The 26794-nt window shown below is 55.6% G+C and overlaps 10 protein-coding genes across 10 annotated transcripts; 5 read left to right on the top strand and 5 right to left on the bottom strand.

Moving 5' to 3' along the window:
- Window positions 1-1526: 1526 nt before the first annotated feature.
- CkaCkLH20_04107 (putative PCI domain-containing protein) lies at window positions 1527-2448 on the top strand (the record flags this gene model as incomplete). Its single annotated transcript, XM_038886826.1, has 2 exons — window positions 1527-1559; window positions 1621-2448. 2 exons carry the CDS (start codon window positions 1527-1529, stop codon window positions 2446-2448), a joined length of 861 nt encoding a protein of 286 aa, XP_038748076.1.
- A 794-nt stretch (window positions 2449-3242) lies between these two features.
- On the bottom strand, window positions 3243-4454 carry CkaCkLH20_04106 (rgs domain protein; the record flags this gene model as incomplete). Its single annotated transcript, XM_038886825.1, has 3 exons — window positions 3243-3479; window positions 3538-4219; window positions 4276-4454. 3 exons carry the CDS (start codon window positions 4452-4454, stop codon window positions 3243-3245), a joined length of 1098 nt encoding a protein of 365 aa, XP_038748075.1.
- A 799-nt stretch (window positions 4455-5253) lies between these two features.
- CkaCkLH20_04105 (putative 60s ribosomal protein) lies at window positions 5254-5884 on the top strand (the record flags this gene model as incomplete). The annotated part of the gene is made up of 3 exons (XM_038886824.1): window positions 5254-5346; window positions 5460-5534; window positions 5681-5884. The coding sequence occupies 3 exons, from the start codon at window positions 5254-5256 to the stop codon at window positions 5882-5884; spliced, it is 372 nt and encodes a 123-aa protein (XP_038748074.1).
- A 505-nt stretch (window positions 5885-6389) lies between these two features.
- CkaCkLH20_04104 (ubiquitin-conjugating enzyme) lies at window positions 6390-7046 on the bottom strand (the record flags this gene model as incomplete). The annotated part of the gene is made up of 3 exons (XM_038886823.1): window positions 6390-6492; window positions 6546-6878; window positions 6940-7046. The coding sequence occupies 3 exons, from the start codon at window positions 7044-7046 to the stop codon at window positions 6390-6392; spliced, it is 543 nt and encodes a 180-aa protein (XP_038748073.1).
- Window positions 7047-10139: 3093 nt separating this feature from the next.
- Window positions 10140-11826, top strand: CkaCkLH20_04103 (uncharacterized protein; the record flags this gene model as incomplete). The annotated part of the gene is made up of 2 exons (XM_038886822.1): window positions 10140-10225; window positions 10290-11826. 2 exons carry the CDS (start codon window positions 10140-10142, stop codon window positions 11824-11826), a joined length of 1623 nt encoding a protein of 540 aa, XP_038748072.1.
- A 2396-nt stretch (window positions 11827-14222) lies between these two features.
- On the bottom strand, window positions 14223-14726 carry CkaCkLH20_04102 (uncharacterized protein; the record flags this gene model as incomplete). The annotated part of the gene is made up of 2 exons (XM_038886821.1): window positions 14223-14423; window positions 14583-14726. 2 exons carry the CDS (start codon window positions 14724-14726, stop codon window positions 14223-14225), a joined length of 345 nt encoding a protein of 114 aa, XP_038748071.1.
- A 1620-nt stretch (window positions 14727-16346) lies between these two features.
- On the top strand, window positions 16347-17297 carry CkaCkLH20_04101 (RNase P subunit p30; the record flags this gene model as incomplete). The annotated part of the gene is made up of 1 exon (XM_038886820.1): window positions 16347-17297. One exon carries the CDS (start codon window positions 16347-16349, stop codon window positions 17295-17297), a length of 951 nt encoding a protein of 316 aa, XP_038748070.1.
- Window positions 17298-18000: 703 nt separating this feature from the next.
- Window positions 18001-19107, bottom strand: CkaCkLH20_04100 (uncharacterized protein; the record flags this gene model as incomplete). The annotated part of the gene is made up of 4 exons (XM_038886819.1): window positions 18001-18386; window positions 18449-18594; window positions 18653-18999; window positions 19057-19107. The coding sequence occupies 4 exons, from the start codon at window positions 19105-19107 to the stop codon at window positions 18001-18003; spliced, it is 930 nt and encodes a 309-aa protein (XP_038748069.1).
- Window positions 19108-22812: 3705 nt separating this feature from the next.
- Window positions 22813-24062, top strand: CkaCkLH20_04099 (uncharacterized protein; the record flags this gene model as incomplete). The annotated part of the gene is made up of 3 exons (XM_038886818.1): window positions 22813-22930; window positions 23006-23491; window positions 23635-24062. The coding sequence occupies 3 exons, from the start codon at window positions 22813-22815 to the stop codon at window positions 24060-24062; spliced, it is 1032 nt and encodes a 343-aa protein (XP_038748068.1).
- Window positions 24063-24301: 239 nt separating this feature from the next.
- On the bottom strand, window positions 24302-25119 carry CkaCkLH20_04098 (glutathione-dependent formaldehyde-activating; the record flags this gene model as incomplete). The annotated part of the gene is made up of 4 exons (XM_038886817.1): window positions 24302-24568; window positions 24633-24678; window positions 24737-24769; window positions 24944-25119. The coding sequence occupies 4 exons, from the start codon at window positions 25117-25119 to the stop codon at window positions 24302-24304; spliced, it is 522 nt and encodes a 173-aa protein (XP_038748067.1).
- Window positions 25120-26794: the final 1675 nt, after the last annotated feature.

Genomic DNA, 26794 nt, shown 5'->3' with positions numbered 1-26794 from the left:
CCTCAGATGTCATCAGATGATGGACTCAAGTGCTACGAATAATTATGGTGTCTGCGACACAAAAGCAAGCACATCGAGGCTCAAGTCAGGCGCCTTCATGAACGCCTCAACCTCAGTCATTCCTTCAAACACTCATCAGCCCCGAGTCATACCCCGATCAATATTAGCACGGCATGTCATGTCGTAAGCTGACAAGGGCTGGTTGTCACCCCTCGTCCCCTTCGGACCGGATAGCATGCGCCACGAGACGAAGCAACACGTCGCCAGAGCCTACGCCTACGCCTGGCCACGACTCGTTTCGAACGACCTGAGGAAACCACAAAACATTCCCGGGCACGGTGTCTGCGGCAGTTCGGGGGAAGGGTCTCCTGGGTTCGGATTCAACCCTCCAGCGCAGACTTCCAGCTTCATCCGATGTGTCCATTGGCTCCTCGTATCGTGTCTCGAGGTGGGACTTTTTTACGCTATGCTTCATGCTCCGAGGCCGTGTTCCGTGCCCTGAATTTGTAAAATCACGGCCTTCAGTGAGATCTCGCGCAGTAGACTACGTGCTCAAGATCCGACCTGCTGCGGAAGCTACCGACTAATACTTGATCACCACCGCAGTCGTATGTTTTTCTTATCTGCCTCGGGACGGATTTCATCGCTGCATTCTCACGCAGTTCCGACGGACCGACCAATGGGTCCAACGTTGCTTACCTTATCAACGATCCAACGTCAATAACTTACGATGAAATGAACCCTACCGACCCGGCCGTCGGCCAGATGAGAATCCTCCGGTCCGCCGAGATCTGCGCCAAGTCAATAGCCTCTGATAATCATCGTCTACCAAGATTCGAGCTTCTCAAACAGTAAGGTGTTGCTTCTGTCAACCAAGGCACTTGGAAACGACACTTCCGCGATACCGTAGTTTGCAAGTCTTGAAGATCGTGGGTAGCAAACCCCCTTGCCCCTAAGCCAAGCCCCGGCTCGAATTTCCCTTCAACTGTGTTTTAGCTGTTCCAGAACTCCAATATGTGTAAACGATCTTCATCGGCCCCTGTCTCCCTCAAAGAGAAGACATCTTCTTTGTTGCGTTGTGCCCTCCAAAACCAGAAACCTTAAGCGTCAAGCTTCCGCCGTGGTGAGGCAAGCTCCAGCGTCCAAGGCCCCCACCACACCCCAAGGTGCCTGCCCCGCGCCGGAGCCGTAGCGCGCTTGATCCAACTGCAGCCCGCCGCCTACAGGCTACAACGGCACCTCAAACGGATCTGACACAAGCTTCATCCTCAGATCTCTCTCCAGAGAAACGACACACACCCCCTTCCACGACTTGTAACCCTCCACACTCTGACGACGAGCGAAAGCCGCCTTACAGACCCAGAGCTATTGTTTTGTTCAGCCTCGTCTGATACCACACCAACCCGATCGTCCATCATCTCAGCCTCGCCACCCCCACCTCCAGCTATCGCGAACGACAGCTCCATCTGCAGCTACCTCACCCACACCCTCCACATCGTGAGCATCACGAACAAGAAGCTCTCAAGATGGAGCAAACCAAAGCTCTCAACGCTCTCGAGGTACGTCATCCCACTACCCTCTTCCTCGTTCTCCTTGTCCAAAACTAACATCACCACAAAGCCATTCCTGGCCCTCAGCAAATCAGCAACATCCCCCCGCGCCGCCGCAGACCTGATAACCCGCGCGACCTCGAACCCAAACACCTTCCTCTTCACAGAGCTCCTCTCGACCCCGCAGATCCAAGCCCTCCAGGACCAACCGGACTTCCTCCACCACCTCGCCCTCCTCAACATCTTCTCCCACGGCACCTACGCCGAGTACCTCGCCGCCCCGAAAGGCACCGACGGCGGCCTCCCCGCCCTCAACGACGCCCAGACCCTCAAGCTGCGCCAGCTCACCCTCCTCTCCCTCGCCCGCGACCGCCAGAACCTCTCCTACGACGCCCTCCGCTCCGCCCTCGCCCTCGACTCCGCCCGCGCCCTCGAGGACCTCGTCATCTCCGCCATCTACGCCGGCCTCCTCGACGCCACCCTCGACCCCCACCGCCAGGTCGTCCAGGTCAACTCCCTCGCCGCCCTCCGCGACCTCGCCCCCGGCGCCGTCCCGCCCATGATCCGCGCCCTGCAGGCCTGGTCCGCCCGCTGCGAGTCCACCCTCGGCGACCTCGAGTCCCAGATCGCCGGCATCCGCGAGGGCGCCGCCGGCCGGCAGAGGGACAGGGCCGCGCAGGAGGCCAGGCTGGCCAGGCTGGTCGACGAGACCCGCAAGGAGCCCGAGTCGCGCAAGCTGGCCGTCGGACACTCGCAGGCCTCGAGGGCTCTGCGGTACAAGCGGGGCAGCACGAGCATGGCCAATGCCAACGCGGAGGAGGTCGACGACGAGGCCATGGACGTTGATGAGGAGGACGACGAGCAGGAGAAGAAGCGGGCGAGTCGGCGGAAGCTTTAGTGGGTGATGACGTCGTGGCGTGAGAAGAGAGGACCACACGTAGTAATCGGCGCGGTATCAAAGATGTTATTCGCAGGAGCCCTGGTGTTTTGGGCAATTATCAAGCGTCGCTGCAGTTCCTGAAGGAAGCATGAAAAACCAATAATCGAGCATGGGAAACGGATCGCGATATACCTTTGGCAGCTGCAAGAGCCAGCACAGCAGCAAAACAGAATCACGATAGATCATGAAAAACGAATCAAGTTAAACCTCAACATTGATGCGGACGGCTTCGAGCCGCGTCCCATCCGGGTCTTGCGGTTCCTATCTACTGTGCCAGTGAAGAAGAAGAATGATTAGGGAATCAAGAAAAGAAAAAGTGAATGTCGTCGAAGCCAAATGTCTTCCCTCTCTCCGCTCCCACCTCCATCTCTCTCACACCTCCTCATCCACCTCTCGTGTCGGCGACACTGAGTAGAACCAAACGTCGGTTCCTCGATAATCGTACATCAGTACATGGTGCATGCACATTGAAGAAAAAAATTAGATCCCTCCTGTCGAACGCCGTATGCGAGGCCTGTGATTCCCTGGAGCCTCTTTTTTCTTCCCTAGGTACGCCGGAAAAGCCTACTGTGGTATCCTGAATGGGGGAACCCGAAAACAAAACCTGAAACTGGAAACTGTCGCTCAAATCCTGGGTGGTGGTGGTCGTAACGTTCGTAAAGCTCTGCCAGCCAAGGGCTGGTATTATTACATCTCTGATGTTGTTTGGTGGCGGTAACGCGATCTCATGTCTGACTGGCATTGTTACGCGCTCAGAGACGCTTGCCTGGGACAAGGATGAAGAGCACACAAAGTGCAGCATCAATCAAGAGAGTGACAGCAAGGACCATGATGGCCCGCTTGGCAAGGAGCTTACGGACGTAGGGCTCACGAATCCTGGAGAAGTTGAACGGTGTGTACTCGCTCAGGCCGATGAGAGCAAGGACAGGATCCAATGAGTATTGGTAGGAAGCGAGGAAGTAGACACCAAAGGTGAAAGGGAGGATCACCTGAGATGATTGTTAGCATTGTGTGGTACGCTGTGTCACGTCATTTGAAAGAACTCACCCAGCATCTGGTGGTACGAGCGGCATTGAGGAAAATGAGAATGAAAGCAGCCCAGAACCCGCCAAACATTGACAGGAGACCAACAATCATCCTGATCTGGAGGGTGGTAGGGATGAGATTGCCCAGGGCCTTCATCCTCAGAAAGTTGGGGAAGGCGTCCCGCTCCATGGCCTGGAAGACGTAGTCCTTGGCAACGTCGAAAACCTCGGGGTCATCTCTGCCAAACTCCTCGATGGCGGTGGTGACGTCCTGGGTAATGGAGCCGGGAAGAATGATCTCGCGCTCGGCGCCGGGGAGCAGAAACGTGTAGAGAATCTTCTCCGCAGACGCGCGGATGTCGTTTCTCGCGACGGCGTTGGCGGGGGAGTTGGAGTCGGTCGTCAGATCCCGCGTGTGAGAGAATGCGGCGCTGGGTCTGCGGGGCTCGGTGCTGCTCTGAGGCGACGATTCGTGCGCCTCTTCGCGGAGGTACGCAGACATCTGGGCGTCCTGGTTCTTCTCCTTCTCGGTAGCATACATCGACGGGCCGGCGGCCGCGTGGCTCATATCGCCGAGGCCATCGAGGATGGCAGAAGACCGCTTGGAACCGGCCTTGTCGAGGTCGGGCGTACCAATGAGGACGGATCTTCGAAGCTCGCGAACATAGTGGCGGCAGAGGGACATGTGCTGAGCAACATCGAGCCTTTGGAAAGTTAGTGACTGAATCGCGCGTTTGCAGTGTGCCGCTTCTGAACGAACCAGAAATCGAGATAATCGACCGATTTTTGTTGGTCTCTCATAAAGATGTAGAACGAGAACAGGTCAACAGGGGGCAGCGTCCGACGGCTCAGAACCTCGAAGAGTGTCGGGAGTCGGTTTCGATGCAGGTCTGGCTGAGGGGACGGCGTGCCAGACGCCCCGGTCGATCGGTCATCCATGATGTTGGCGAGGAGCGTGTCGCGCGGTCGAGGAAAGAAAAGGGTATCGAAAAGTCGCAACGGTGATTCGGGGAATTAAGAAAAGTTCGGTCGAGGAAGTCGTCGGTGATGATTGACGATGTGAAGTCGAAAGATGAGGCGTCGGAAGGATGCGCGATATCGTAAATGAGATGCAATCTGCCCCCAAGCGAGAGGTTTGGCAGGTCACGGTTCGGTAGCGTCGCCGTTTGTTCGGTAGTCGCCTGGCCTTGTTTTCCCCGGGTTTGGAATGTTGTGTTGAACGAGTGTATGAAGGGAAGGATCGCGCACGGCGCAGACTGACAGCGTCAGTGTGGTTGGCAATTGGCGCGGCGGCGTGATGTCTTGGGGGTTGAATTGAATGCCGCTCAACCATCGGCATAAACAGCAGATCAAGCGTCGTTCAGACCCGGGACTAATTTCGTCGTCTGGTCAGGGGGGAGAGAACCTGCGTCGGAGGCTGGGTCTGTCGGGGTACGTACCGCCAATGACCTGCGTTGCTGCACAAGAAAAGCGCGCTATCCAATTTCGCTCAGCACGTCCCACTTCAAGCCTCCTCGAAGCTCCACCGGCACCAAGTCCTCCCAGTCAAGCTGACTAAGATCACGTGCATCATGCAGCGGAGGCTAGCGAGCCAATCAGAATTCTAGCCCTAGCTTTTTTTTCGTTCTACACACACTTTGTTGCATTTGGCCATTTATTCTACATTGTCAACCTCACGACAATTCGACTCCGACCGACCGACTCCGACGACCCAACGACGACGAGAGGTACCGCCAAAATGTCGACCAAGCAGAAGAAGCCCGCCGGAAAGCAGCGCTCCGCCATTGCGGACGTCGTCGCTCGCGAGTACACCATCCACATGCACAAGCGCGTTAGTATTGTCCTCGAAGGAACCGTCGCCGTCGCCGCACGAGACGGGCGATGATGGGAAGGGAAATTTTCTTGCAGAAGGCGGTGATGCTGACTCTGCTTCTCTCTCTCCAGCTCCACGGTGTTACCTTCAAGAAGCGCGCTCCCCGTGCCATCAAGGAGATCAAGGCTTTCGCGCTCCAGGCCATGGTATGTCCCGCTGCCCCTCGCTCTACCCGACCCGAAACCCGTCTACTCTCATCAACACCACTCTCGCGACCGGTCACTTGACAATTCGGGCGCCTCGATCGCTTCAGCTTCCGGGAGAACGACGACTAACCTCGATCTTCACGCAGGGTACCTCCGACGTTCGCGTTGACCCCGAGCTCAACAAGAAGGTTTGGGAGCAGGGTGTCAAGGGTGTCGCCTACAGACTGCGCATCCGCATCTCCCGCAGACGAAACGACGAGGAGGGTGCCAAGGAGAAGCTGTACAGCTACGTCCAAGCCGTCAACGTCAAGAACCCCAAGGGTCTCCAGACCGTTGTTGTTGAGGAGTAAAAAGTTCTCTTTGGGATGGTTTAAGGGCGGCATAAAGGCATCGGAGTTGCATTCGGCATTCTAGTCTCACATACAAAATCGACGGAAATGTGAACAACGCTTGATTCCCACCACGACTCGACGACTTCTTTCTGTTTCTTGTTTTTTTGGAACCCCGCGCTGTGTGGTGGTGGGATGTGTATGCGCGGCGTGAGCGCGCTGGCGGCAGCATATTGTGCCGGGCGACGGGTGGGATGTGAGCAAGACGAGGTTCGCAGGACAACAATTCTGTGGTTTATGTTACACCGTCGTCCGACAGGGTCTTCTCTATCGACTTGGCGGTCTGCCAGATGCAGATACAGGATAAATCAAATCCTAAGCAGGTCCCAACCATGCAATGCAGTCCAATTCCTAAAGTGTTCCCAAACTTCAGGCCCATAATCATACAAGACTCCAATTCTCCAGTGCTCGAATTCAATGCCCCGCCCCACTGTCAGCCGTCATAATCGATTTTGGCTATGACCGTTCATTCGTCCTCAACATCGCGGTGGCGGCCCAGGACCTTGCGCTTGAACTCCTCGGGGTCCTTGTCCCAGAGCTCTGCTGCCTCGCCGTTGAGAGGAGACGCGCTGGGGAGATGTTAGCTTGTACATCGAACCACTTTTCACCCGGGGCAACGTACTTGTTGGGTTCACCCAGCAGGCTTTGCAAGCTGAGGAGGACGGTCTGAATGTTGTAGGCCGGCGTCCACTTGTCCTTGAGGATGTCGAGGCAGATGCGGCCGGAGAAGTCGAAGTTGGGGTGGTAAATGGGCGTCGTAAAGAGCACAGTAGGCGGCGCGTAAGGGTAGTTGCTAGGGAAAGAGAGGCTGAGCTTGAGTGTCAGGCCGGCGTAGGGAGTCTGGTCGGGGCCCTCGATTGTCGCCGTCCAGGACATGAGGTTGCCGTCAGCTGAAGGGAAGGCAGAGACGCCGGGGGCGGGCGAGGTCATGAGCTGCATCAGCTCCGTCTGCAATCTGTAGGCGCGAAGTCAGCTCATCTGATACTGAGTAAGTCGACATGGCGAGGTCCTCTTACCTCTTGGTAACGCTCTGCGCATCGGGACCCTTTCTTGCGCCACCGAGCTTGGCCGCCTGGACGCTGCCGGGAGCAGAGTTCTGGGTGTCTTCCATGCTGTAGTCCATGATTGCTGAAGTTGGTGAATGGGGAAGAATGAAGCAATAGCTTTTGGGGGGTATCGAGGACCGAATGCTCGAAGCCGAGGCGATGATGTGTGAAAGGGCAGGGGGGAAACAGAAAACAGCAGGTAGATGGAAGCTGAACCGGATGTTGGAGATGGAGCCTTTCAGTATTTATGAACAAGCGAGAAGAAAAGGCAACGCGCAGATGATCAAGGGGCAAAACGTAAGAGAGCTTGAGGCGGCGTCAAGAATAACAGAAAGGCATTATTCGTAGGGTGAGAGGGCTTCTCAGGGTTGGAGAATTGGGGAAGCTGGTATCTGGGCGACGCGCTGAGTTTGAGTGACGTTTTGGGTTAGCGTTGTCGCTGCCGTACAACGGGTGGGCAACGGCTGTCACTGGGTACGTACCGCTTACACGCTATTGGTTGATCTCTCAACTTCACTCGAGATGTGGCTGTCTCTTCAACGTCTTGAGCTGTCCACGGGTCTTGTCTGGTCGCGGCATCCTTTAGTCGCGGGTACATTATTGCTCCTGTATTTATATGAAGATATTGACTAGCATTTTCGTGAAGATGTCGATGATATGTCTGCTCTGATGACAGGTATTTACAGGGTGTTGGTGTATTTGCCGAAGCGTCAATTCGTCCTGAAGATTTCCAAATTCCGGGCTCCCAGCCTGAAAATCTCAGTTCCGGAATATTACACGGGTGTATGTCTACCTATGTAGGTAGGTACTCAAACAAATGCCCGCCTTCCTTACTGGAATTCACCTCTTTTCTTTTGTCGCTACACTTGCACTTTCCAACTTACTACCTTATTCGATCGATCCAAGTTTCACCTCACCAGGTGTTCTTACCCATTATTGTTCCTTCAAGACCTCACCTCCCGTCCCTCCAATTGATTTTTTTCCCGTCGACAACAATTGCAGGTTCAATTCGAAGGCATTCAGCTGCCGGCAGCTACCACTCGTCGACATCCGGCTGCAGGCAGCCGTTGCTCCAAACCCGGGCATCCAGAAAGCATGGCTGTTCAAGGCGGCATTGGAACACTTTTCGGCAAATACAAGACAATGTGTAAGTGATTTCTCGACAGATATTCTGATCAGACCATCCCAACACAGCACCAAGCTTGGAGGAACAAGTGTTCCTCCTTGTTTCACAATATCCATTGAGTCAGGTGCCAGCCAGATTACTCTGCCAACTTTGGACCAAAAGTCTGTCTGCGGATCAAGAAGGCATGTGAGAAAGTCATGCCTTCTGCCGTCCTACCAGGTTATCAAAGCCTGCTGCCAAAAGAAGACATTTTCACTCTGCAAGTGCAGAGCTGCTGCAGCCAGGAAGGTATTTCCAGGTGCTCCTTCTTGAAAGGGCCTTTATCCCCAAGACTCAGGCAACTAACTGCAGCAAGCACTTTCCACGTCCACGTCCACGTCTTCAAACTTCCCCGTCTATCCTTCCCAGACTTTGCCCTCAACCCGACTTACCTTACCTTACCTGCCGTTCGTCACCTCCAATAGGTATAAAATTTCCTCAACTCTACCAGGACACCAAAACCTCTTGTCTTCTTCAACCCATTTCCTCAACCTCGTCGTTTTCGTCGCTGTCATTCTTTTGCCGAAAGCAAGCTTTGGAGAAAACTATAATCGCTCACTAAACTCGAAGTCCTTCCATCCCCCATACACATTATCGCCCATCAGAATGGCCAACGCTCGTTGTTGCCCTTGGCGGGATTGTCATCATGCAAGACTCGACTCCGAGTGGGTTTGCTATCATCCAAACCTTTGGAACCACCGCTAATGGATCACAGGTCATCAATGCCCATGTCCTCGGAGGGCGAGGAGGATACAACAGCCTCTCCTAAGACAATTTTGACGAAAGACTCGACCACGGACCTCTTCGCACAAGAATATTCCACACGCTCTTCGACCCCGAGCGTGCCAGCCTCTCACGTCTCTATGTCTTCGACACACAAGCAGATGATCCGAAACTGCGTTCTTCACACCAAGTTTTGGTTCCGTTGGCAATTGAGACGTCATGGGAAGCTTGACTGCCATGCTTGCAAGAAAACTTTAGACAGTTTCATTTTGGTCTGCACAGAGTGCAAAATGCAAGTCTGCCTTGCATGCCGCACACGGAAAGGCTGGACTCAACGGTCAGTTCACAATCATCCTGAGATCGCTACAGATGTTCTAACATGTTTGTTCATTAGGGTACCTACCTCGCACGAGCGCCGTTGGGACGCTTACCATTGACGCCTTCCGGGGTTTCTTTCCATGTGGAGGAGGAGGAGGAGGAGGAGAAGAGTCTTGCATGCCAGTTCAACTGCATGTGAAGTTACTGGAGTAATACAGCCATGGGTTTCACAGCATCATTGGAGGATGGGATGGCTATTTGGGCCGAAGGGAGAAACAGAATATCACCTAAGAATTGCATGCGCCTTTCAAATCCAAAGACCTTTACCACCCTTCGCTCGGACTGTTCTCAGAGGATCTATGTGACTTGGAATCGGTGATACCTCCCCAGGTGGAGGTCCATTGTACTTAGGTTGGCCGTCGCAAAAGCGGCGAGTCCTTAGGCGGCGGGCCCCTGCAAGTTTGACGGAAGACTGTTTACCTGGCCGGCGCTCCGGCAACCACGATAAGAGATCTTATCGGCCAATAGATACGCGTCGGTTATGGCGGCGCTGGAACGTTGCCTTCAATTGGGGACAAAACACGGCCTAATTGAAAGCTCTTTACGCGGTTCCCGTCAAGACGCGTCTGGTGCCTAGAAGGTAGAACCACGCGGGGAAGCGCCAAAAGCTAGACATTAGGTCAACATTGTGATTTTGATTGATTCTGGACCCTGGCTTTCTTTGTGATTGAATGTTGCCTCCCTTAGCAAGCTACGTCATTCACTCTATTCGTGCTATTGGCTGTTGCCTGCCTTCTGTTTGCCAAAAAAAAGAGTCATTGCATGTGAACCAAGACCCCTGCCGCCTGTCTCATTTCCCGTCCACGTCCAGATCGACTTTGATCATGGACTAGCCAACCGCAACAAGCTTTCCCATTGGAATCATCTGAACACCCCTCCGGACGTGGCATTCTCACCGAACAAGATGCAACAGTCGCAGCTTGACCCATTGCCCACCGACCTGCCCTTCCGGATCATTTCCAAGACCATTGGCCGGGGAGCATACGCATCGTGGGACACCCCTCTTTCGCGAATCGCACGTTATGGGCCACCCCCACTGACACGGACAACACAGGATCAAGAAGGCCATCCCGCAGGACGCAACAACACCAGTCTTCGCCGTCAAGTTCATCCACAAGGGATACGCTACCAAACATGGCCGCGTGTCGTCGAAGCAGCTGTTGATGGAGGTCTCGCTCCACTCCCACGTCGGACAGCATCCAAACATCATCGAGTGGTTCGCTTCGGGAGAGGACACGAACTGGAGATGGATCGCCATGGAGTTCGCTGACGGTGGCGACCTGTTTGACAAGATCGAGGCCGACGTGGGCGTCCACGAGAACATCGCACACGTCTACTTCCTCCAGCTCATCAGCGGCGTGAGCTTCATTCACTCAAAGGGCGTGGCGCATCGCGACTTGAAGCCCGAGAACATCTTGCTTTCCGATGCGGGAAACCTCAAGCTCGCTGACTTTGGCATGGCCACCATGTTCGAGTACAAGGGCCAGCGCAAGACCAGCTCGACCCTTTGCGGCAGCCCTCCGTACATCGCCCCTGAGATCCTCGCCTGCACCAAGGCAGACAAGACCGTGCCGTCCGGCACCAAATACTCGCCCGACCTGGTCGACATCTGGTCATGCGGCGTCATCCTCTTCGTACTGCTCGTCGGCAACACGCCCTGGGACGAGCCCTCGAACGGCAGCTGGGAATATCAAGAGTACGTCCGGACAAACGGCCGCAGCACAGATGCCCTCTGGAGCAGGCTACCCACCAACGTCCTCTCACTACTCCGCGGCATGATGAACGTCGACCCCGCGAAGCGCTTCTCCTTTCCACAGGTCCGCCAGCACCCGTGGTACACCCGCACCAACCCGCACCTGACCTCCGAGGGCCAGGTCTCCGACCCCATCAAGCTCGCCACCAAGATGCTCGAGGGCCTGCGCATCGACTTCAGCCAACAGCCGACGGCATCGCAAGGAACCTCGTCCAGCCCCATGGACCTCGACCCGTCCTCCGCCCCGGGCAAGGTCTCCTTCACCCAGCCCGAGACGCCCATCAACGACGTTGCCTGGGACTGGGAGCGGCCCGCCCTCAAGGCTATGAACCCCATCGCCGTGTCCTCGACGCAGCCCATCTCGCGCAGCGAGTCCGGCGTCGCGAACCGCCGCCTCTTCCTCGAGTCGCTCGGACAGGAGCCCTCCATGAGCCAGTTCTCGCAGACCCCGGGGGTCCCGCTGACCCTCACGCAGGCGGCGCGCCGCTTCAAGGACATCGTGCCGTTCGAGTCGCTCACGCGCTTCTTCTCGCACGTGCCGCCCACGCTCATCGTGCAGATGCTCACCGACGCGCTGCACCAGCTCAACGTGCCGCTCCCGGCGACCACCCCGAACCTGTACGGCGACCACATCGCCACGCTGAGGGTGAAGACGCTCGACGAGAGGAGGCAGTCGCTGCACGGCGAGATCCACATCGACAAGCACCGGCTGCCGGAGGAGCAGGAGTTGTTGGATATCCGGTTCGTCAAGGTCAAGGGCGATCCGCTCGAGTGGCGACGTTTCTTCAAGAAGATCGTCGTGCTTTGCAAGGACGGGGTGTATACACCAGATTCGTAGAGGGCGTTGGGTACTCTAGACCGGCTTGGGTAGACGGACGTACGAGGGATGCTGATGAGGTTCATGTGTATAGATGTGTTTATGTAAGGATAGGACGGACTGTGACGATAATATGCCAAAAAGTAATGTCTTCAAGACGTCTTAATATCGATTTTCGAGAACGGTGATGTCATTGACGCGATGATACTGACCAGAAAAAGACCAAAAAAGAAAAAAAAAACAATGAGCCGCTCCAGGATATATATAGGACCACCGTGATTCGAACCCTCGAACTCTTGCCAAACCCAGGCATACAATCCACCCTTAGGTCATGTTGCAACTGTCGCCCGCTCATTGTTGAAGACCGTTGAACGAAAGGCGACCTATGAAGGTATGGTCCCTCCAGGTGCCCTCAAAAGTTGGGTGGGGCCAGGTTGACGGCACGATCAAAGGTCGTCAAGGTACGTACTCCGAGAGACTGTTTTGGGCACTGATAGGAGGTGCTTCAGGCTATGGCTCGCAAGGAGAAGAATGGGTAGGTAGGTTGTGGAATTGTCGGTATTATCGAGCTGAAGGGGGCTGTGGGCATGAAACCATTCTCAAGGACGACGTTTAGGCGAACAGGAATAAGAGCAGTCTTTTTGGAGGGGTCTCGGGATTTAATTATGTATAAATACTATGAGAGAATTCATCACAAGGTCATCCGCAGAATCAAGAGCCGGCCAAGGTGTGCATCCACCGGAGAATGGTGGTTGTGCTTGATAGCCATAACCCAATGTTGGACTAGATCCCTGTCTGAAGAGGAACGCGACAGGATTTAAGCTTGAATGACTACTAAAACCCACCGGAATACTCAGAAAGAATTGAGGGGCAAGGCGGGACGACGGAGGACTAGCATCGTGAGGAAGCGACTATCAGAATCGGTGGCGAGTATGTGCTCACATTTGATATGGCTCGCATAGACCAACGTCTACTGGCCCCAGAATGGGTCTGACAGACGAGGAGCCTTAGAAGCTGTCTCGGCTTCCTCGGCTGACTTCCTGAAAACCGAGGTTTGCTAAAATATACAAGCCCAGAACATAGAAGTCTATGTAGTGCTCTTTTCGTTCTGAGACGAACAGACCGGGGTGTCGTCATATTTCATGGGTTCGCAAGTTCGTCGATCAAGTGTGAGGTCGTCCTTCTTCTAAATATCATCAAAGACTCCTCGAGAGCGAATTGTGGGGGAAACAACATAAAAGCAGTCGTTTTGATGAATCCTGGGATGTTTCTACAATGAGGTGATTCATTTCGTGACAGCCTGAGAGGTTCTCCTCCACCTTGTTCTTCAGCTTGGGAACGTGTATCTCAACAGGCGAAAGAATATCTGACAACTGGACCGAGAGGAAGGCGACGGCCAGGGCTTGAACGAGCAGCCCAGAGACTTCCGAATGAATACTCGGAGGAAGGCGACGGGTAGCGATGAACTACGAAAGACTGACCTCATGCAAAGTAGCAACTATCAGTACAACAACGCCATGGGTTCTGTTGAAAGATTTAAAGAACATTGGGTGAGGTTCTTATGTAAAGCCACGGAGTTTAGGATTCGGCTGATCAGCCTTGCTCAAACGCGTTGGGGCTTCTATGACAAGGTGCAGATTGATTTACAGGGGGGCGTCGTCCTCGCGATGAGATTGTGTATATCGTTTCAAGGAAGGAGGATAACAGGAGGCCTTTAACACACATGTATTCAAGCAAGCCGAGTATCATTTGCGTTGAAAAAGTTCCGGTGGCATATGTCGGAGTGGACTTCTCATGCCTCGAAGCCGCTTTATAGCAAGCAGCCGGTAGATCACGCTGGTCTCGAGGATCAGCTTTGACGACGCAGTGCAATGCCCATCTTTTCTTAACTCCGTGCCAGGCCGTGGCTAGCTGCATTCCCAACACCACGGCATTGTGGACGACTGAGATACATTACCTGCCAGGGGAAGAAGGTGGGCACGCATACTCACTATACGTGTGTTTCCTAGAAAGATGCTCACCATGCTTCGTAGGGGGAAGCACGCGGGAGGTTAGACACATGAACATCCATACTACCTGACCGCACTCATCGGGCGGCGGATTGTGGAAAAGCAAGTTCGAGCTTGTAAAGGCGTCCCGGCTAAAGTCCAAGAGTCGAAAATTAGGAACTCAATTCGTTGCGCCACTCATAACGATGGAAAGAATGAAAGCTGCCATAACGCCCCCAATTAAACGCCCACGAACTTGGTATCTTTGCCCTGAATCCTCCCAAGCAGACTTCCAGCGCATGACTGCACGTTGCAGATGATAAGAGGGGCGTGAGAGCCTCCTGGCGCCTTCTCCGATCCCAATTAAAGTCGGTGCCCAGCTGCCTCTTCCTTCTTCGCACCGTACCCGTTTCCTACATCACCTCGCGCTCAGCTGTAATGAGGCGGACCATGTCCTCCCCACGCTTGAGGACCTTGGGGAGACTGGTACTGGGCCTGCTGCGGCGGGTACCCCGGGCCGCCGCCGCCCTTCATCGACGTGACGTCGGGGCGGTTCTCCAGCGGCTGGGCAAAGTTGCAGATGTGGCAGACGACGTCGGTGTAACCCTTGACGGAGAGGGGTATGACGGGCTGTGAGACGCGATGTCAGTTCCGAATCCACTCATTTCAACGGGCTCATCTCATGGGAAATACAGCTTTAAACAAGCTCGAAAGCAGTTGGAAGATTGAGGCGCAATGACTGAAGCTGCAATGCGCCAGATGCGAAAGGCCGGGGACATTGAGACTCACAATCCAGCAGAAGGTGAACCACGGATGGCTCTTGATGACGTGACCGGCCATGTTGCCGCAGTTGTAGCACTGGCAGACCATGCCCTCGTAGCCCTCGACGGGCTTGCGGAAGGTGTGCTCGCCGCACACGAAGAAGAAGAACATTTTTCGGAGGTCGGTGGTGGTTTTTTTTTTTTTCGTCGGTTTAGTCTGGGCGGGAATGCGGCGCGCGCACAGGTGCAGAAGTCGCCTGATGATGAGGTTCGTTCCCCCGCTCTCTGATCGGATTGAACGCCGTTCGATGTCGCGGCTCGAGCGGTGAGGTTTCCCGGCAGCCACCGAGTTCAGGACGGAAGATGAAGTTCGAGATGCGCAAACGACCGGCAGTGGGCAGGATTTGGAAGTCGCAGGTCGGGTCGGCAGGTGTATGTATGGAAGACGGGAGAAGCGTTGGACGACGGGAGGAGCAGCTCTTGACGTTCGGAGGGGACCGACTGGGGGGGTGTTTACTATGTAAGCTGCCACGCCCTGCAGAGAAGAAATCGATTTCTGATAGGCGTGAAATGGAAGAGAAGGGTAACGTTTTTTAGAGGGTGGCCCGAGCTTGTTCAGGCGCACACCTCGAGTTTAAAGGGCGAGGAATTTCGTGGGATGTGACTGGCGCGAGAGGGGAAGAAGAGGGATGAACGGGAGATTCTGATTGACGGCCCCGACGAGCTGGATGTGGTTGTGTGTTGGTGTGACGGGTTCTGCCAATTGCCATGCAACAAAAAAGGGTCTTGCGTGTACGATGTACTCAGCCATCCTTGGCGGTACATTCGAAATCTCCCAGCACGAGGTTCAACCGGCATGTCTCTCGGAGGCAAGATAAACGGACCCCGAACAACGAGGCGATTCTTGTTCGATCTGCCTCTTGGAACGGGGACTCGTGACCTTGGTTTGATACCTTGGCGATTGGGGGCGTGCTTTGCGGATCGCAGGAAGACGAGTTATGCGAAGGCGTCCTTCAGAGAAGGGGAATTCTAGGGGATTATGGGAACTATCCCCTCCCTGCATCAATCAAGCTGCTCCCCGCTTGGAAAGCTGAAGTCGCTCAGCTGCCACATCGCCTGGCCGGCTGAGACCCCGGGGTCATCCGTGTACCTATGCAACTACTAAGATCGATATGCCCTACTAAATGAAAAATGCAGACGCTGTGGCCAGAACCCGCGTGAAGGGAAGCTGCGCCATTGGCATACGACGAACATTGTGGCTTTCGAGGGGAAAAAAGAAGGTTGAGAGAGGCAGCCGATGACGAACTGAGGTGATATCATCCATCGGCCGCCTCTCCACTCCAGCCCGATGCTCCCGTCCCCGTCCTTGCCGCCGCTGCGAGTGCGACGCCGTCGAAGGAAGGACGGACGGTGGTTGACAGCCCGCCGCGGCTGGCTTCCAGTGCCCACCTAAAAGGAAGGAAACCTTACCGAAATAGCGTTAAACCCGCTAGCGCCATGCAAACCCAACCCCCACCATCGTCCCGTCGTGCCGGACCCACGGAACCAACTCAATCGATCTCCGACTTCGAAAAATTTCGCGCCCGCGTCGCAGAAGCAGCACCCACGCGACCAACGATACGATCGATGCATTGTACAGCAGTTCGGAGAGTACATACCAGCGACGCAGAAAGAGCAATCTCATCGCATAATTTTTCGAAAGGCCAATCGGATAACCCACCGCCTCCGAGCATTCGTCGCATGCAAAGATCAACCGCCGGTGACTCTTCCCGCAGCTGGCGATAGCTTCAAGATGCTCTACGACCTAAACATCCCGTGGACGCCCTCCACGTCCCGCGAGGACCTCAACCGCACCATATCCTTCGCCTCCTCCCTAGGCTACTCGGTCGTGGCCCTCAACCACACAATAACGCCCCCGATCCCCTCCCAAATAACGAACCCCCTCCCGAAATTCCCATCACCAACAACCTCCACACAACAACCGACGACGACAAAACAACCAACAGTCCTCCACCGCGCGACGGTCCTCCTCTCCGACCCCTCCCAAAACTACCGCCTCCCCGCCCTCGCCGCCGCCTACGACCTCCTCGCCGTCCGCCCCACCACCGAAAAGGCCTTCCAGAACGCCTGCCTCTCCATGGCCGAGCCCTCCCTCATCTCCCTCGACCTGACCCAGCACTACCCCTTCCACTTCCGCCCCAAGCCCCTCATGGCCGCCGTCGCCCGCGGCCTCCGCATCGAGGTGTGCTACTCCCAGGTCCTCTCCGCGGGTAGCACGGACCAGCGCGCCCGCGCCTGCTTCATCTCCAACCTCGCCTCCATCGTCCGCGCCACCAAGGGCCGCGGCATCGTCGTCAGCAGCGAGGCCAGGAGCGCCCTCGGCCTGCGCGCCCCGGCCGACGTCGTGAACCTGCTGGCCGTCTGGGGGCTCGGCAGCGAGAGGGGCACCGAGGCGCTGGGCGTCAACCCGCGCGGCGCGGTCGTGAACGAGGGGATCAAGAGGACCGGGTTCAGGGGCGTCGTGAACGTTCTCGAGGTCGGCGGGAGGGAGGGCGACGAGGCGAAGAGGAAGGCGGCGGCGGCGGCGCAGCAGCAGGGGAAGAAGGATGGTGGGAAGGGCGGGAACGGACAGAAGCGCAAGACGCCCGAGGAGTCCGGGGACGGCGCGCAGCCGGCGATGAGCAAGCGGGCGGCGAAGAAGCTGAGGGTGGCGGAGAGGAAGAAGGAGAACGCGGCGTCGTGAGGGTCAGAGAATACAGCATGAACTAGTGTGCGGGTTGGTCGGGCATGGTCGTTTACGCTTATGATACCCCCCTATAGAAACCAAAAGCAATGACAGTGCCCCTTCTGCAGTCCAAGACTTTGCACCGCGTCACGACGGCCGGGGACGAGGATTTCACGCACCACGCCAGCATGGGCATTATGAGACTTGCTCATTCTACATTTTCCTACAACGCTATCGTACCTGATATGATTTGATGTGACATGATGTGTGCAAAAGGCTTTTGTTGTCGGGGATGTGTGAGTTGTGCTTTTGAGTGTCCAGAAATAGTGAAATGAATTATATACAGCTGGGTGTGTGTTTTGTGAAAAGTCGTGTATGGCCGCTCCCAATCCAAGCAAACCTCCTCGTTATAAAACGGAGGAGCGGCCAATTACCTAATCGCTCGCGCAGCAGCCGGGCGGGGGGGTCGAAGATATTCGTCCAATAATCTGGCGACAGTCGTTGATCGAGTCCCTCTTCCGCCTTTCCCCGAGCATGCCACGGTCACCTTCCTCCTCTTCGGAATACCATTAGATACCACTACCACCTCCCTCCCCTCCTCCTCCCCCTGTCCAAGAATCGAAGTTCAACAATAAACGCGAAAAATGATCTTCTAGGGTATTCGTATGCCGCTTTCCGCACATCGTTTCCGTTTCAGACCGGTCGTACACAAGCCGCCGCCTTACGCGTCGTCCTCCTCCTGCCAGTCCGCGGGCATGACCTCGGCGTGGACCTGGGCCTCGGGCTTCGCGCGGGCCTGGAGCCCGATGGTCTGCTGGAGGAGGTTGCCGAGGACGAGGGACTTGCTGAGGTTGAGGCCGCTGACGGCGCCGTTGGGCGGGGCGGCCGGGTTGTTGGCGACGGGGGGTGCCGTGACGGCGGGGATGGCCGCTGCGCCGCCGGCCGGGTTCGGCTTGCTGCCGCCGTTGAGGCCGCCCAGGTTGAGGGACGTCGTCGGGTTGTTGCCGTTGGCGGGGTTGCCTACGAACGGGAGCGCCGCGGGTGCCGAGGCGGCAGGGGCCTGCGGAGGTTGCGCTGCTGGGGGTGCCGGAGCTGCGGCGGGAGGTTCTGAGATTGATGTTAGTGAATGCTCATACAGGCAAGGTAGTAGTCCGGGAGGATTGGCTTACCGGCTGCGACGGGAGGAGGCGTCGGCGGTGTTGCCGCCGGAGGAGGGACAGCAACTGGTGGTGCGGCAGGCGGTGCGGCCGGTGGTGGTGGAGCGGCGGGAGGTGGCGGAGGACAGCTCTGGGTCATGATGACCGTCAATGGCGGGCTGAGAGACTAGTTAGTAAACACCATTTCAACCAGACGGAACCAGACTCAAGACGTACGGGGCAGCTTGCGTGACGAAGACCGTCAAAGGGGCGGGCACCGAGGCATTCTGGAAAACCGTCTTCGTAACCGTCATCGGAGGCGGCGGCGGCGGCGCTGCCGGGCAGTTGTTGTTCTTGTTGCCCTTGTTCCTGTGCCCGCTGTTCGTCCTGTGGCCACCGCTGTTCTGTCGGTTGCCCCCATTCAGGGCGTCGAGGATACCCGCGAGGATGCCATTCGAGTTCCCTCCCGTCAGACCCTGGATGTTCTCGGCCTTGACCGTCTTGACCTCCACCGCGCCATTTCCTTCAATGTTGACGATCTGCCTGTCCTGCAACTTCCCCTCCCTGTTCTCGACTGCCGCGCCCTGCTGTGGTGTGAGTTCCCGTCCTTCTGGTTTCCCGGCCGAGGCGAGCGAACGCACCTGAGCGAGTGTTGATAGAGCTCCCACGGCGAGGAGTAAACCTTGCCTCATCGTGGGCTCCGGGGATGTGAGAGAAGCTGGCGACCGTGAGACGTCTCCAGCGTTTCTCTATGTGTGGTCGATCCAGATGTTTTCTCTCGTGTGTGAGATTCGATGTGTATATCGGTTTTCCTTTTTTTTTTTTTTTTTCCAAAGAGCGGAATCGCAACAGACCAGCCGTCGGTGAAGTCTCGGTGGGATCAACCCTAGATTGTCGTTTAAAGAGCGTGTAGTTGTGTTGTGTGTTTGGTGGAGTAGTCCGTAAAACCTTCACTCGACACGAACAAACCAACACCCAACCTCGTTTGCGGTTCGCGATTACGATGGGTGAAGGGAAGCAGGGTGGGAAGAGAGTAAAGTTACGGGCACGCAGGTGGCCACCTGCAGAACATTGTCTAGAGAGTTTAGGAGAGATAGGACGGCCAAGACCTTTGAGTAATGAGTGTGAGCAGGCCCAGGGTATGGTGGTGGTCGTGGTGGTGGTGTGTGGGGACACCTCTTTTCTGCAGGAAAGGGCAGCGGGATGGAGAACAAGAGTGACCAAACACACGAGCAGGGGGGACGTGGGAATCGGTATGGGTGTGAGGTGAAGGGTGTATCGTATGAAGATTGATGTTTGGTGAGAGACCAGAAGATGAGATGGTCGTCGGTCAAAGAGCGCAAAAAAGGGTCACGGCATGCCGTCTTTCCCGTGTGCCCACCTAGGAAATACTATGCTATTGACACGCGAAACAGACTTTTGAGGAATTCGAAGAGCGAAAGCCAAACGGGCAGTAAGAGATCGGACGGACGGTGAACACGAGGCAAAGAGACCAGAAGGAAGCACAACTCGGTGGAGTGAGCCGGTTCTGCAAGATATCACGAGATAATAAAAAAGGGGATCACGAACCGGCACGACTCACCATCCTCGCCCAGGAATGCCCAGCCCATTGCGCCGCCGCGGCGTCTAGATTGGCTCTTTAGGCTTCGGCGCTCCGGTTGCCAAATTGAAGCCAAGCAAGGCCAAGTTGTGGATATCGCCGCGGTGTTGGAGGGGGGTCTGGTACGATCTGCGTCCGTCTTTCGTCGAGGGCGAGACCCGGGTCCAGGAAAGCAGTCACGACTTGCCGTTTTTCTTGCGCCGCGTTCCGCTCCCTCTCTGCAATGTGGCAGGCGGTTCCTGACGAGAGACAGGGGCGAAGACATGCGGAAACCGGGATGTCTCTGTCAGGAACGAAGGTGGATTCTCTTTCGCCGTTGTCCCGCTTAAAGAGCCTGCGCAGTTCAGGGCAGCCAAGAAATCTAGGGAGCCCTACCGACTGGATCTCTGCTGCAGTTGCGGCTTCCTCTGGCAGGCTTCGATCGGAAATGGTGACCGGGAGAAGGAAAGCGTCGGTGGGGTTCGACGACCCTTGGCATGGAACAACCTTGGGCTGATTGTCATGGGTGTGAGACATGCCCCAGACGGAGACCGTCTGAGACGGGGATGATGCGCCGCGACGACCTCACACCCCCCGAAACTGCGAAAGCGCCAGAAATTTGGTGAATGGTCTTCTTCTTTTTTCTTTCCTCCTCGGGCGCTACGCTTCGGTGACAGGTAAGCGCTACGGCGGCAGGTAGACCGAAAAGTGCACAGATGCAGCCATGCCGCAGTAGGGAAGACGGCATCTCATCCCCGTGGATTGAGATGCGTGACGTGATATGCTGTTTGATGAGAGGAAGTCATGCGATGTTCCTCATGGGAGGCTGGCTTTTTCGATTTGACGTCCACGGATATCTCCTCTCTCTTCCAATCGTCTCTGTTTACAATCCGTTGACCCTTGGTGTTCCTATTCCTTCACTTTGTCAGTGTCTCCCCGTCTCATACCCCTCCAAATCGTCAATCAGCTGAAGCTTGAAGCCTTCAAGGGAAACTTGTTTCCGACGGGACGGGTGACGGAAGATATTTACACTTTTCTCGAATCCCAGCTCGCAACCATCAGCATCTTTTGCCTCCAGCATCATCTGCGAACTGCTGCCTTTGACTCACGGCATCGCAGTAGTGAGTATAAAAAAAGAAACCAGAGAGCGAAATACGCAAGGAACATTGAAAACTCTGATGCCGTTTCCCCAGAGGATCCGGAACCAGAGAAGGTCGCCTATTGTTAGCGATGCGAATCGTGGGCGGTGGGCATGGGAGATCGACCGCACACAACATCCACACCACATGGCCCCCAAAACCCATAACATCATCTGTGTGTCTGCGTGAGAAGGGTAGTAGTCAGCACGTAACGGGAACAAACGGGGTGGTTTGTGCGACAGCACCCACGTGAGGATCTATCATGATGTAGTAATCAGATGGATCCTCCAGTGTCGGTCCCAGCCTAGAGAAGAGCGGCCGCTCGACGGTGTGCTCGACCTCGCGAAACCATGCGGGACTTTTCTCAGACCAAGCACTGATGTTGTGCGGATGTATTCGGTCTCATCCCATCTTTGCAGCCCGCAGAGGGGAAAAGAGGAAGGAAAGTCGTCCCTTCACAGCAGCCAATGAGCCCATCGTCGAGACAGGAGGTGTCGCCAGCACGTTGCGATTGCGTAGGCCCCAGCCCGTCGTGGTTTAGGTGTAAGAGAATCGGACAAGCAGCATTAAGACGACCTCCGTCGTCCAAAGTCCGAAAACACTCGCTTCGTAGGGGACTCGCCTCAAGTGGCTGGAGAAGGACGGGTCAAACATCGTCGTCCAGGCGAGGGCGCGTTTGACGATGTCTCTGCTTTTGAAGATCTCGTCCAGTCGTGCTGTCTGCTTCGTAGGACGATGCGGCAAGCCACGGTCACGGGCCAGAGGGAGGACCCGGGTGTGCTTGGTGCCCGTTGTATGTAAGGCAGACGATGGCATGCAGACCACGGCGATAGCGCATCGTGAGAATCAATAGCATTGCTGCATTGGCATTGGGTTGAAAGTGTCCCGACGCCGTGGGTGAGGTGAGTCCGTTGGTCCGCGGGTGTCCAGAACCGCCGTGGATAGATGAGGAAATCTACGGTCAGCGGCTTCTCTTCTGTCGCAGGTCTCCGAAGTCCCGAGGTGCACCGCCCTGCATTGAAGAAAGGGAATCCAAGACAGAGTGAGACCACCACCCCGTTCTCGCTTCAATAGGTCGTTGCGATTAAGCCCAAGGATAGGGATGTCATGATCGGGAGACGGGACTGCCAGTCTCGTTCGTTTCACTCAATTTAGTGGAGCACGGGTCTGGGCAGATTTTGTGAGGCGTTGATCCACAATCCCGCCCTCATTCGTGGCTGGTGAGCTGTGGCTCTCCAGAGCGGCCCTCGGAACTCTCGAACCTCCGATCGATGGAATCGCAAGATGTACCACCATCATATAATTTGGCCTACATCGATACATCGGCCTCTGCGATCTGACCCCAACTCGGTGGGCCTAACAAGTCAATGACGACAGTGCAACCTCTTTTCTGTAATCAACAATGAGGCAGGCTATGCGACAAGTGATCACGACTCCGGACTCGGTCAATTTTTCCATGACTTCCAAATATCATATATGAAAATCTATAACAGCATTTTTGAGATCGAATGCTGTTCAGTGACAACTACTCAGTAATATCTAATTCATAGTGACTTACCAGCGGTCTTCGACTCAGTGTTTCAACATCTTATCAAAGCGTCTCAGGTTCTGAACTACGATCCAGCCAAAACACAAACAAACACGGTGGTGAGAAGAGAAGGAAAGGAAAGTCGCTCACCATGGCGACGGTACATGTTCTCGACGACTACTATCTGGCCATCACGGCCCTGATCACGATAGCATACCAACTCCTCTTCTTCTCAATAGCGTTCAGCTTCAAGTTCGACAAGCTCACCGGTAAGAGCCACGTCGCACCTCAGACGCAGTCTCATGAGTCCCTTCACGATCTTCACCAACTAACACCCCCTACAGACTTCGCCGGCGGCACAAACTTCGTCCTCCTCGCCATCATCACCCTCGCGCTCAGCGGCCACCACCATGCGCGCCAGGTCGTCGCCTCCATCTTCATCATGCTCTGGGCCGCCCGCCTCTCGGGCTTCCTGCTCTTCCGCATCATCAAGACCGGCAAGGACGACCGCTTCGACGACAAGCGCGACAAGTTCTTCCCCTTCCTCGGCTTCTGGATCTTCCAGATGATCTGGGTCTGGACCGTCTCGCTGCCCGTCACCGTCCTCAACTCGCCCAACGTCACCATGTACCCCCAGCACGCCTTCGGCACGGGCAGGGACGTCGTCGGCGTCATCTTCTTCGTCGTGGGGTTCGCCATGGAGGCCGTGAGCGACGCGCAAAAGTACGCGTTCCGGAGGGACCACCCGGAACGCGAGGCCATCTGCGACAAGGGCTTCTTCAAGGTCTCGCGGCACCCGAATTACTTTGGCGAGATCATCATCCAGTTCGGTAAGTCCTCCGCCGCCGCCCGTTCCAGAGTGTCTTTTCCTGCGGTGCCAAGTGATACGGACCCCATCGGGCCTCAGTCACTTGGCGTGCCTCTCAAAACACCCCCGGAGAAAAGGAAACTCAAAACTGACACCCGAGCCAAGGCATTTACATGATCGCCGTCTCCTCCGCCGCGGACGGTTACGTGGGCGGCCAAGCCTTCAAGGCTCTCTACGCCACCATCCTCGGGCCGTTCTTCCTCACGTTGCTCCTGATGTTCGTCTCGGGCCTGACTCTGCAGGAGCGCCCCGGCGCCAAGAAGCGTTACGAAAAGGGCCAGAACTGGGAGGGCTACAAGCGCTACCTCGACCGCACCAGCATCCTCATCCCGTTCCCGCCGCAGCTCTACGTCCGCATGCCGACGATCTTGAAGAGGACCATCTTCCTCGAGTTCCCCATGTACGTCTTTGATCCGGCGAAGCACTCTGATGCCGCGACCAGGGCCGAGCAGGGCGAGCACCGGCACGAGGACGTTTCCAAGCCTGCTGGTAGACCGAGCGGTGAGGAGAGCCTGGTCGGTCAGCGTTCGTGATGTCGTTCGGGTAATTGAGGAGTTGAAGAGAGGAATCATGTTGCTATTCTAGATGTTTATATCCACTGTGTTGAGATTACCTCGCAGCCGATACAACTTTCCGAAATAATACCAAATTTTTACGCCAGCCCAGGCCCATGAGTGGAATAAGTAGCGCATACATGAGAGAAGACACGGTTTGAGATCCCGTCATAACCACTCTCAAGCCCTGTACCAACACCAAACCAGTCGCACAAGAGTTACTGCAGAGAGCTGCTGGGGCTGATATCGCAAGCCGCCCTGATTACCGGCTTCACGGCCCCGGTGCACCCGCCGTTCCCGCGGAGGTCCGTCGGCTGATCCAGCGACTCCTGCGAATCCCCGTAGTCGGTGTAATCGGCCTCCTCCGGGTGGGTCTCGGCTCCCTCCGGGATGGGGACCATGGCGTTCTTGGTCCAGATGTGCACCGCCGTCTTCCAGTCGAGGCCGTCAATGCAGCCGCCCTTGACCGAGACGACGTTTTTATCCTGTGCTGGTGTTTAGACCTCCCGGCTTGTTCAACATTCGCGCCGGGGATGAGATGAGACCTACCGGCGTGCTGTGGATCAACCTGGTCCCGCAGTTGCGGCAGAAGTAGCTGAGTCACTCATCAGCACATCCGTCCTCTTCGACGCACGCCTATCTCTCGAACTCACCAGTGAAGAGTTACTCCCGAAGCAGTCGGCCTCCTGTCAGTCCAGTCAGCATTCCATCTCCATCACATTCTTCTCTTCATCATCTGCACCTCTCACCTCCACCCCATCGCACCGCACTCCCATCACACACACGTCCACAACACTCTCATCCTCTCACCCTGTCTCATCAACGTCACAAGCACCCTCCAATCACCGGTTACAACTCACGCGTAGACGCCCAGCAACTCGGCGGGCGGGATCTTGAACTTTGGGAAAATCGCCGACGTCCCGAACGCCGACCCGGTCTGCCGCTTACACTCGTCGCAGTGGCAGATGTACAGCCGCAACGGCTTCGGGAGCGGCGTCTTGAACTTCACCGCGCCGCACTGGCATCGCGCGTCCATCTTGTGACGTCAGAAAGTGTAAGCGTGGGGGAGGCGGGAGGGGGGCGGGGGTTATCGAGATAAGAGAGACCCCAAACTTCGGTTGACTTTTTTTCCCGGACCGTTCCGTAATTGACGTGATATGATTTCAATTTGACGAAAAGAAAAAAAAAGGACGATGGGATCGTAAAAGCACGAGACCTCGAAGGAAGTTGGTGTTGTCCGGGGTTGCGTAGTAAGCAGGAACAAAGAGAAAAGAGCATCCCGAAACGGCGGGATGCGGCGGGAACCTCCCGCTCCTTATAAGCCAATGACCCCCGCCGTACTCCTTCGACCACATGACACACGCACATGCATTGGAAGCGCCAAACGACGACCTATGACCCTGGCGTATCTCTTTTTCCTTACCAAGGATATAAGCAGATAAGGTGCAAAAAAAAGTAGAACGCGCTATTGCACGCATTAGGCACTTCGGCCGTTGTAGTCGTTACATTGACAGTGAGTCACGGCCAGGGGACCGGAGTGCGGGGCAAGCTGGGGGGCGGAACCGGTGCCGCTTGGAGCGAGACTGGCGCGAAGTCACATGGTTTGCGGCTAGGTAAGGGGTGTTGTAAGCTGGCAAAGACGAAGGCGTCTATTGTGTTGTTTGGGGCTGACGTTGTGAGAAGAAGGAGAGACAAAGGGGTGTTGTTACTGTAGATGCAAAAGAAAAGAAAAAATGGCAAAAAGGGTGACTGCCATGAGACTCGAACCATCAACCCCACGATATCATCTACCACTTGCACCAACATTTCCAGCTTCAAATCTCTCTCCCGCAACAACGCAAAAGCAATAGCGGGAAAAGGGAAAAAGGGAAAAGTAAAAAGTTAAAAAATCATAAATCCAAATTGGCAAAATAATAGAGATGTCAGAAGATAAATATTGCGAGATGTGATAAATACGGCCAGGGAGCGGGAGCAACGGCGCTATGGACTTTGGGTAGACTCCGGCAGGCTACTGCCAGACGCTCAACCACTTGGCCAAGTGTCCGACGTATCTCCCACCCCGATGGGAGGGAAGGTTGTTACGTTTGCTATAGACCTTTCGCGCGTGGGATGAAAGGAAGCCGTCAAGGTGGGCGATGCCTTTGTTGTGGTTGGGGCTCCCGGGTCGCGGTGGAAGTGTGTTGACACTGGAGTACGCGAAAAGGCCATCTTGAAAGAAGCTTGGTGGGTCCAAAAGAAAAACGCCTCTCAAGGTGAAAGCAGTCTGAGATACCTCAAGTGTCTGCCCTATGGATGAGATTAAAACTTGTCCGTCCAGGATGTCTGATCGCGGCCAAGATAGCTCTTCCTGAAATCGACAGACCTTTCAGTCGCAAGTTGCTGTCGTGGGTACACAATGCTTGTATTATGAGACCTTGATCCTCTGTCTTCCTGGCTTGTCCGTCAACTCCTTTTGGTCATTGCTTCAGAGTTATGGGTTAATTCAAGCTCTGAGCCCGTCGCCTTCCTCTTCACACATCTCAGGAACCAATCTTAGCGAGACGCGCCAGTCGTCTACTCTGCAGTGGTAAAACGGATCTTTCGACGCAGCTTCAATGGTGAGTCAGCAAGACTGGCTGGGTGACGGTGATTGTCAAGCACAGTGACAGAGGCGGCTTTTGTGGTTTCCTACAAGCTCAGCAGACTCGTCAAAGGATGCTTCCCACATTAAT

This window comes from Colletotrichum karsti, assembly GCF_011947395.1.
Source record: "Colletotrichum karsti strain CkLH20 chromosome Unknown Scaffold10, whole genome shotgun sequence".
NCBI lineage: Eukaryota > Fungi > Ascomycota > Sordariomycetes > Glomerellales > Glomerellaceae > Colletotrichum > Colletotrichum karsti.
Note: the sequence above shows the minus strand (reverse complement) of the source record. Positions and strands in the feature narration are given on the sequence as shown.